The sequence below is a fragment of the Uloborus diversus genome, chromosome 2 (genome assembly GCF_026930045.1).
Source record: "Uloborus diversus isolate 005 chromosome 2, Udiv.v.3.1, whole genome shotgun sequence".
NCBI lineage: Eukaryota > Metazoa > Arthropoda > Arachnida > Araneae > Uloboridae > Uloborus > Uloborus diversus.
This window is the reverse complement of record NC_072732.1, coordinates 94,209,474-94,220,657: the sequence shown is the minus strand read 5'-3', so window position 1 is coordinate 94,220,657 and position 11,184 is coordinate 94,209,474. Positions and strand designations below refer to the sequence as shown.

The 11,184-nt window shown below is 33.0% G+C and overlaps 1 protein-coding gene across 1 annotated transcript; it reads left to right on the top strand.

Moving 5' to 3' along the window:
• The first annotated feature begins 273 nt into the window (after window positions 1–273).
• On the top strand, window positions 274–10,833 carry LOC129217178 (mitochondrial ribonuclease P protein 1 homolog). Its single transcript, XM_054851441.1, has 3 exons — window positions 274–1,296; window positions 4,435–4,534; window positions 10,674–10,833. Exons 1-3 carry the CDS (start codon window positions 315–317, stop codon window positions 10,819–10,821), a joined length of 1,230 nt encoding a protein of 409 aa, XP_054707416.1. The 5' UTR covers window positions 274–314; the 3' UTR covers window positions 10,822–10,833.
• Window positions 10,834–11,184: the final 351 nt, after the last annotated feature.

Sequence of the window (11,184 nt, the reverse complement as noted above, 5' to 3'; positions counted from 1 at the left end):
CCTGGGATATAATAATCCGAAATTAAGGCTCAATAGCTTGCTGGCTATTACGCCTTAAAAATTGCTGGCTCGATAGCCCAGTGGCTATTACGCCTTAAAAATTGCTGGCTCAATAGCCCAGTGGCTATTACGCCTTAAAAAATTGCTGGCTCAATAGCCCTGCTGCTATTACGCCAGTAATAGATGCCGGGAACATGATTGCCTGAGGCTATGCCGGCGCAATAGCTGGGGAGCTATTGAACCAGTTACCGGCGCAATAGCCACAGCCTTTTTGTTTGTTGTCTGCGTTTCATACATTGCGGCATGTGAAGAAAATGAATAATTTAAAGAAAATACTGGTATCTAATAAACTTTGTCAGTTTGTTTTTCATTACGGAAGTAGAACTTTTTCTACTAATTCATCAACCCAGCACAAAGCATGCCTAAATTTATTTGTTTCATCTCCTTTTTATCCGAAAAATGCGAGAACGATGCACCACAGCTTTTATTGTTTACAAACACCTACCAATGTTGAAGTTGAAAAAGACTCCAGCAGAAATGTTGGATCGCAACAGCATGATGAACTGGAATCCAAAACTATTAAATATTCAGAACTAGCTACTGATGTTGAAAAAAGAAAGAAGATTCATATGATTCTAATGGAGCACGAAGTAGCGAAATTAGAAGGCAAGAAAGTTCCCTCGAAAATATCAGTCGAAGACATGAGTGAACTTTTAAGCATGTATTCTTTTTCTTCGAGAGTTAAGTACATGGGCTTCTTGTTCGAAAAAGAAATTAGGAGGGCTGCCGATAAGCGAAAAAAAGAAGTCAAACGAAAAGAGAGAGAAGCATGGTTAGTTGAAAAAGAAAATTTAAAACCAGCTGAACACATTCAATATGGCATTGGTCATAATACAATGGTCATCAGGGTGAGAAAGAAGAGTGTTTTTCGATACCAGAATCAAAGGCTTGCAAATGCTGTATTGTTCGGTCAGAAAATGATCATCGACATGGATTACGACTGTTACATGCGCAGGCAAGACTGTCATAATTGTGGAGAACAACTCCTGGAACTCTATGGCTCAAATAGGAAGAACAGATATCCCTTTGATTTAATGTTTTGCAATGTTGATCTTAAAAGCTCAACTATGGCAGCATTCAGCAGATACATGCCCAATGTATACTCGCCTGATAATTTTATTACTCTGACAGATATGAGTTATCTTGATATTTTTCCGAAGGAAAAATTAATATACATAAACCCATATGCAAAAGAGCCAATGAAAACTTATGATCCAAATGCTGTATATATATTGGGTTTGTATACAGTTTAAACTTTTCATATTTAAATTTTTTTGCTGGATTCGAAACATGTTTGATAGTTTTCTGTTACAGGTACATTACTTGGTGCATGCTTAGTCTTGGAGATTATTACAAATTTATTGCTATTGTGAATTAATCATTTAATAATAATTTCAATGATTATAACGACAAAAATATATGTTTGTTTTGCAGCAGAAAGGAAACGGAGTAGCTACAGCTTCTGACATGCAGGGCAGCTCCTCAATTTGCTGCCCTTTTGTTGCAAATAAATTTAATAAACGGTCATAAGTATTTTAAATAAAACTGAAACTTTAAGATGAAATCCATATTTTTCTTACAGATGAAAAAAGGGAGTTAATAGATATAGCCTCACCGAAAATTTCAAAATTAAAAAACTAAAAATCTCGCTTAGTTGATGTCAGTTTTAGTTCTTTGATGGCATTAGGATCCCAAAGGGAAGTTTTTGAAATTGAAGTGTTAAAAATGCAATTTTAGGAATAAGGAGAACGGTTTTTTCCCCAAAATATTTTCAAAATTAAAATTTATTTTAGGCTATCCTTGGAGACGCTAAAAGAAAGAGGAAAGCTCGTAAGCTCTCTTAAGAAATTTTTCAATACAGAAGTTGCAAAAACACAATCGAAGGCTATTTTTGGGAGCGGCCTAATCTCTCCAAAAAATAAAAATTCCTAGGAAACTTTTTGAAAATGGCAGCCTAAAAATAGTATCCTATTAATGCTTTTTGCCTGGCTACTTAAGGCAAAAAGCATTAATTGGTGATTGTAAAAATAAGTTTTTCGCCTCCGAAACAGTGCTGCCCCTGAAGGATCACTCCCTCCATTAGTATCTATAGCTACCATTTTAATAAAGTATATATCTTACTTGAAAAAAATAATTTGATTTTATTTGGCTTAATGTGAACAAAAAGAATGAGCAAGCAAATACTAACGAAGTTGTTACAGCATTCAGAGACTGTTGTCTTTGTTGAGGCTAGTCAGTCTATAATAGTCATAATAGAGTTGAAGTTACTAAAAGGACAAACATTTATAAAGAAGATAACATTTCCGGGCTTATTGGCCGTGGTCTAATTGGAGTAGAAATTCCAGACTTTTCGGCTTGCTTTGCTGCAGCCATCATCAGTGGTTTGAGTTTGGTGAGACTGATTCCTGGCTTTAGTGGCTCCAGTATTTAAGCAAACTGCTGCTGCGCTGCTGGTCTTGATTGGGAGGCGTTCTCAAGCCGTTGGTGGAATAAGGTTCCTGATTGGATGAGATTCAAGCTGCTGGGTGATCCTGGGGCCAGATTGGATGGGATTCAAAAGCCGTGGTGGCTACCGATTTCTGATTGGATGGGACCACAGTATGTTTTAGACTGTTGCAGGGTTGGCAAAAACCCGGGTTTTTTTAAAAAAAGCCCATGGACCCAGGGTTTTTTTTAAATAAAACCCAAAAAAAACCCAACTAAAGTTGGGTTTTTAAAAAGAAATGTGGGTTTTTTTGTCTTTTTTTAGGGAAAATGTGGGGGTACTTGTAGCATATTGTAGCGTAAGTGAGACAAAGTGCAAAAATTGTCTTCGGGTAAAAAAAGCTGGAAAATTAGTTAAAATTCAGAATATTCTGAAGAAAAGTATAAAAGACTACAAAACCCAAGAATGGTGAAGTTTCAGATTTTTTTTTTAGTTTTCATTATTACCAACAGTTAAGGCAAAGTTACTTCTCGAGTGATAAAATCTGTTGTTCGTTTTTAATTACTACATTTTTTTTTTGCATTTTACTTTATTGTATATCATTTTGTTATGCAAAACTACTGTAGAACCTCAAGTAGTTTAAATCAGTTTTTACTGAATTCCAGCTTAATCAACACATTTCTTTGAATTGAATGTTGCCTGTTTTTCTACTTTTGTGTACAGAGTAAGAAATATTAAACTTTTTCGAAGATAATGAAAATACTGTACATCCTGTTCTGTTTTCTGTTGACCGTTTGAAAAACCTGTTAATTTCTAAAAATATACCTTGTGTTTATTCGAGATTTGTGACGTGTTGGTTCGCAGAAAATAATTCACCTGAAAGCCTTTTAACTAGAATAGTTTCCTCTGTACAATCTACAAATATTGAGAAAATCAGACGAGACAGGACTCAGTCAAGATAATTTGAGTTATTTATTGACCAGTTAAAGAAAAAAGTTAAATATATTTATTTAAAATCTTTGAAGTATTTTTTTAATGCTGTTAAGTGTTAAGAAATGCTATTAAAGTTCAAAATTCATTTTTTGTGTTCATTGTCTATGATGAAGAACAAATAAAAAAGAAATTTAAATTATGAAAGTATTTAAATTAATTTTTTTTAAAAACTTATCAGAAAATTTTAAAAAACCCAAAAGTGGGCTAAATAATGGGTTTTTTCAAAAAAACCCATTGGGTCCAACCCAATTGGGTCCAATTCGGCCAACCCTGGACTGTTGTGGCAAGCGAACCACTGATGATGGCTGCAGCTAAGCAAGCCGAAACGTCTGGAATTTCTACTCCAGTTAGACCACAGCCAATAAGCCCGGAAATGTTATCTCCTCATATTGACGCCGGCGGTGAAAGCCTTAAACAGTATTTATAAAGAAGTTGATTATATCTTTACCCTAATAGCTAAAATATTTCCAGAATAACAGCAAGCAGTCTGCATTCTCGATAGATTAATCAGCAACATATATAACTTTTTGAATTTGATAAAATGCAAATGTTTCATATTTTTCCAATTTTAAATATAATGAATTGTCATGTAATATTTAATGAGACCATTTTAGTGGAGGACTTCAGAATGACTACCAGTGAAAGGAAGGGGGGAGGGGTGAAGCTCTTTCCTGGACTTAGGAGGTGGGATACAAGACAACAATTCTTATTTTTTCTAAAAGAATACATATTACTTTGCATTAATGCTCACGGAGATATAGATTATTATCAATGTCCACAGTTTAATAACTAAGACCCTGAAACAAATTATGCTAGTAAAAAGAACTTTCACACTATTTGTAAACCAAAAACATCATTACAAATAAAATAAATAAATATTTAATATTGATATGTTTTTAAATTTTCATAAAAGGTATTTCACAAAATGATGTTTTTTTTTCTTCTTTTTTTTATAGGTGGCTTAGTTGATAAATGCATTAGGGAACCTGTAGTTATGGCAAAAGCCAAAAGAGAAGGTATACGAGCTGTACATTTACCATATGATGAATATTTAATGTAAGTCATCACCTTAATAATATTTATGCATGCTATATTTGACCGTTTAAAATTATTGATTTGAACAATATTTTTGGTCAATATATTTTTTTTTTTGTTTTGTTTAGGAAATATATCAGTAATAGTAGGAAGTATATCCTAATAATATTTGTCTAACTTTAATCAATAATATCTACTGTTGGGAATTTGTTTTGTTAATTACTTTTACTATTGATTGAGCCACAAAGATCACTAGCAGGCTTCTTAATTTGTTTGTTATTAGCTTTTATTATATTATACAGTAAAACCCCTCCTAACGGATACCCTTCTTATGCAGACAATTTTAAATTCTACGATTCCGAGACAAATAACATTACTAAACCCCTGTCCTGCGGACATTCCTCTACACATTTGTAAAGTTTTCCTTTACAAATGTGTTCTAACTCATCCTTTGCTTAGAACGGGGGGGGGGGGGAGCTTCTAAATTTTGCCGGAGGCATTTGCAAACACCAGCGAGTCATGGCCTCTCCGTCATGGGCGCAAAAAGGAGGGAAACAGTCTTATCCCCAAATTAAAAAAAGAAAAAAATACTGCTAACTTTGATCTGTAGTATTTATTATGAAACTATAAAATAGCAGTATTTGGAGATTTTGGTGGAACATCTGAAGGTAGAACAAAGCATTAAAATAGCAGAAGAATACTCAGTTTAGGTATTACGAAGAGGGTCATTCTGTAAATAGTATTTAGATTAACTTAGATTATAGCTGAATCAGGCTAAGAACATTGACATTGAGAATTTCCTGCTTACTAGCATAAATGTTGAGGATCATATATTGAGATCTTATTTTAACGCATACCTTCAACGACATTTTATTGACTTAGACCCAGATGACAGTGGTGCAACCAAAGGAGGGGGCAGAGGCACAAAGCTCACCCCTCCCCAGGAGGCCGAGTACATTGATTTTTTAATTCCACATTGTTAAAGAGAATGCGCCTTAAGAAAACGAAATAATTTTAATAGGAAAAAGTATAGAATGGTGCTCGCGGGAAAATCTAAAGTCTTCAAAATGCAACACTTCAGATTCCCCCCTTCCAATAGCCAAAACTATTCAGGAGCGTCTCAAATCTAGTTTCCAGGACTTCTATTTCGCAAAATTCCAGGTGACCTCGCCTTCTAACAACATCGAAAATCGTTTAAGACTGCTTTTTTAGGAAATACAATTTTGAAAAACTGCTGAGCCCCAAACGTTAATAAATGTGGTCTACAGTCATGTTTTTCATACTTTAATTTCGGAAAAATTCCAAACAAAGCCCTCAAACCTTCTTTCTCCAATTCATCCAAAATTGTAGTTTTTAAAACGACAATTGTATGAAGTGCTTAGAACGCAGTCCCTTTAAAATAGAGGGAGCTGATGCTTCCGTGTAAAATCTGAACATAAAAAAACTGCAATTCCAATAAATAAAGGGGAGAGCTTTAAACCCCTCTTCCCAGTACAGTAAAACCTGTCAAGTTGACCACCCTTGTAAGTTGACCAACTGTCTATGTTGACCGCTTTTGTCAGGAACGGAATTAGCCCTATCTCATATAATGAAGGAAAACCTCTGTAACTTGACCACCTCTCTATCTTGACCACCTGCCTATCTTGACCACTAATGTATGCCAAATTTGGTCTGGAGTATTGTAAAAAACCCTTTGTAAGTTGACCACTTGGTTTATTTTTTAAAACTTTCTTCAGCATATTATTTTATTAATTATTTATTTATAATAATAATAGTATATTATATACATACATACATATATATATATATATATATATATATATATATATATATATATATATATATATATATATATATATATATATATATATATATATATATATAGCTTTCAAAGAATGTTTTTAATGCTTTGATGACATACTAGCATTTTACTAACTAAACAGCAGCATAAAGCTTATGCTGCTTTTTATTCTCTTTCTTGTTTTTCATTTGTTTTTCTACTTGAGATAACTTTTTGTACTCTGTTCAATGAAAATAGGTGTCAGTAGAAAAGTTCAAAGTCTTTTCTTTCAGTTGCAATACGTTGCGGCAACACAGGAATTCTGCTAAAAATAGCAGGCCCGGATGTATACATTTTGGGCCCCCTGGCAGCGAAATATGTAGGGCCTTTTCCTAGTGGCCAGCAGTGTCTATTTGAAAAGTGAATAAGCCTCAGTGCTAGTTTTTTTTCTCTATTTTTTCGTCAATTTCTAGGGTCCCTCGCACTGCGGGTACGCAGATCTGGACCTGCTAATGAGTAAAGTTACATGTTTCTGGTGCAAGGGATTAAGAGATAAGTTATTTTAATTTTGCCTTTATGAACTGGGAGAGTTGAGCTTGTTGCTCTTTGTGCTATAAGTTTTACGTAAAAAGGCTTCAAAAAGAAAGTTAGTGGAACTTAAGATTAATAAAAAGTATGAATATTAAAAGTAATTGAAAATGGAGAAAGCCAGAGAAAATTAGCTGGCATATATGGAATTTCTAAAACTACAGTGTCTAATATACTTAAAAACAAGGGAAAATAACAAAAGTATTTGAATAGTATTTTTAATTATTGTTTCACTTTCAATAATGTTAAACAATGAAAGTGGAGCTGAACAGAAAGAGTAAGGGTGAATTCCTCAAAAAATGAATACATGGTGCAAGAAATGACAAAAAAAAAAAAAAAAAATTACCGCCCTTTATAAGTTGACCACCTGTCTAAGTTGACCACCAAAGTACTGCACCGCGGGTGGTCAACTTACACAGGTTTCACTGTATCACTAAATGTTGCTTAAAAACTTTAGCTTTTAGGACTTCTATTTCTAAATGTTTTTTGGAGAGATCCACATAGCACCTTCCCTAACATCATTAAAGTTAGTCGGTAACTGCGTTTTGGAATGATCAATTTTACTCTAGTTTTTTAAAAAAAATCAATTGGAAATAGCCCCCAAGTCCTCTCTGTTTAACTAAAGTTAAAAAATATCGTCTATAATAGCGTTTTTAAAAATTTCCTCAGAAGTCCTCACGAAAAATTCCTTCCCGTAGCATCACTAGAGACACTCTAAACCTGCATTCTTAGGAATACAATTTCAAAACTTTCTCCGGGGGTGAGCCCCAGTTTTCCCTATGGGATAGGGAAAATTTCAAGTGTGCCTTCTTAAAATACCTGTTGTTTTTTCTGCAAGTGTAGTAGCAAAGGGTTACAAACAACTTGAACAAAACTTTTTAAATTATATTAGATATTAGATTTTTACATACCGTACTTTTTAAACTTAAATTTGAACATCTTTCAACCCCAGTGGCAGAAACACAGCGACATCGTCGCGTCGCGGACAACAAAACTCCATTGCGGACAGTTCTGTCTGCGCTAAAAAAATTAAAGTTGTCCGCAAAAAAAAAAAAAGTCCGCAGAGAAAAAAAAAAACTGTCTGCAATTGTAGGACATTTATTTGCATGAACTGCTGACGCAGGGAGAGAATGATTGCACAGGTGATCGTTCGCCCCCCCAGTGGTGGCATGTATAACCCAAAACAAAACGATCTTTTTCAAATTGTTTACTGAAAAAGCAAATCTGAAATCAAAATAATGCATATTTCTGTGTACAAAAAAAGAAAAAAAAAAGTTACCACATTTCTGTGATGCAAGCAATAAATAACTAATAACATAGCGAATAATTTTGCTTGTTTGTTTCATCAAATCGTTAGCAGTAGTGTTGTTATAAAGTTCTCTGAAAAATGCAGTGTAAAGACTTTTCCTTCCCCCTAATGACTTTGAAAAAAAAAAAAGCATTTATCAGCGAATGAATTGAAATGTGATCGCTTCAAATAGGGTTACCAGCTTTAAAATTATCGCCATTTTATGTCTGGTGTTAAACCTTTACTCATCCCCTTTTTTTTCTCACGACTTTGAATTTTCGGTGAATATGTCAGGGATATTAGTAATATTCATCTTGCAGACCTGTTGAATGGTAATTCTAAAATTATTTTACTTTAATAAACTTTTTATTTAGCGTTTTTATACTTTTAATGCTTTCATTTTGAAAAATGCAATCGGATATGAGAATCTAACTTTTACTCGTTTGTTTTCAAGCTATTTTCGCTTTATATGGAGGCAAATAAATGAAAAGTCTATTAAAACCATCACTTCAAGATTTTAAAACGAAACTCCATTTTTGTTTATTGAGTCAAAAATTTAAATGCTGAATAGATGGTTTAATTTTAGTTTTGCTGCAACTGTGTTGATAGATATTAATGATATGTTTATCTTGGCTTCTCTATGGCTTCTAAAATGCAATTCTAAAATAATTTTTCAAAAATTCTCTTATGAGCCGTTTTTATACTTTTGCAGACTTCACTTTGCGAATTGCAATCTCTTTGCATTCACTTTGAGAATTGGATTTTTCGAATTTTTGATTTTAAGTACGCTTTGTTAAGAGGTAAACAAATAAATTCTCTTTTTTATTTTTATTGAAATCACAAAATGTAGATATTTTTTTTAACAAAATTCTGAGATTTTTAAGAGTTTCAAAGAGTGAAATGCTCAACCACTGCTTGATTTTTTTTTTCCAATTATTAAACAGAAATTAATGTAATAACAGAAAAAAGAAAACATTTCACACAAACACCCATTTTGAAATTTCATTTTACTCCGCCCCTCCCACGCAAAATTATTTGCTTTTATCACAAAATTTATTCCCCCCCCCCCCCAAAAAAAAGGAACCTGTGAAAAATTCCTGGATAGGCATGTTTGCAAATGTCAGGTGCCCACCAAGGACAAGACAGGGGGCGGAGTCATCAGATTGCTCCATTGAAGGAGGTAATTAAAAGACTCGTTTTATTTATTTATTTTTTATTGAAACCACGCTTGAAATTTTGCAGACAGATTATGAAGTTCTAAAAGCTTGTCGCAGACAGCTACAAAACTTTGTGCCACTGGGCTTTCAACACATTTACTATCTGCATTATTTTTTTATTATTTGCAAAGGAATATGTGTTATACAATAAATAAATAAATATTTATTAATTTATAGCAATAGTTAAAACGCAGCACAATCAAATCGGTTAAGTATTAATATAGATACAAGCATTTATGAGGGCGGACTGCAGCCATCTTTGATGACGTCAGTTTAGAAAAATGTAACAGATGGCAAATGTCCACCCAAAGCTCAAAATACTTTTCAGGACACCTATTAAAATTTTATGGTAAAACATTCTCCCTGCTTAAACTTTCTACAGAAGTGTTGAGCATGCATAAGCGCTAACAGCCGCCATCTTTAATGGATATCCATCCATAGCAGAAAAATGTACCAGGTGGAAGATGTCCAACCAAGACCAAAATACTTTCTAGGATACCAATTGAACATTTTCGAAAAAAAATCTCCCTGCTCAAATTTTCCAACATGTGTGCTGTCAGATTTTGGACTAAGTGGCAAAAATTATAAGATAAAAAATAAAGCATCTGAATACTGAATTCGTTTTCGGAAAAAAAGGGGAGATTGTTTTTAATGCAATTTGTGTTACGGTATATCTCTGTTTTAACAAAAAATATATATACTGACGTGCTTGTTATAAAGTGAATTTTTAATCAAACTCTTTCGTACTTAACAGTTTATTAAAAATACTAAAATACAACTCGATAGAAAAATTTAAAGCAAGATGGATGTGTGTGTGGGGAGAGGGCGGTATTTTGAAGCTTTGCCCCAACTCCGAAACTTCCTAGATCCGGCACTGCATACATATGGGGCTCACAATAGTCATAGTGGCATTTAAATCTTCGATCAAGCTACACAGGTCTTGTTCGCTTCGTTAGATCCGCCAGTTATTCAGACCAAAATGGTCCCGTCCCAATGTGGTCCTATTAACTGGACTCTACTATATTACATATAATTTATTCAATTAGATATAAATAAAGTAATTTGAAAGCAATTAGTAGTTGCATAGTATATATTTAAAAAGTGATATTTTTAGTAGTAAGTAGTCTTGTAATATAAGTGAAAATAATATTAGATGTTCCAAGATAAAATTATTTTGACAAATGTTATCTGTATAAATATGATTAAAATATCTTTTCCTTTATAAAAATTCAGGAATACATAAGTTATTGTAGGATCATTTATTACAGCTTGTGATTTATTTTCCAGGTGGGGAAGAGGTAATAAAAGTCTTCCCTTAAATCAAGTGCTAGAAATATTGTTGGAAATGAAAAATACTCATGACTGGAACAAAGCATTTCGTTATGTGCCTCAAAGGAAACTTGTTCGTAGCCTCGATTTGTTTTCAGAATTTTAATAAAAAAATTTAAAGTTGTTTTCTTTGAATTTCATTTATTTAATAAGTCTTTAAAATTATCATTCTAGTGACTCAAGTATCAAAATGAGAAATTTTTTTTTTCATTTTTGGACTCTCATCAAAAATTAAACAAAGTTAAAACAGCTTTGTTTAATTTTTGATTAATTTTTTTAATGGAAGTTAATGATATTTTTATATTTAGCATTAATAAATTTGCAAATAATAGGTGTTTTCATATTTCTTTCATTTAGTTTAATACCTACATGAAAAAAGCATAAGTGTATTTCAACAAAAAAGGCTAAACCTAAAAGATAGTAAAACCTGGAACATCTTCGTCACTAAGATTTTATGAAATAATAAACT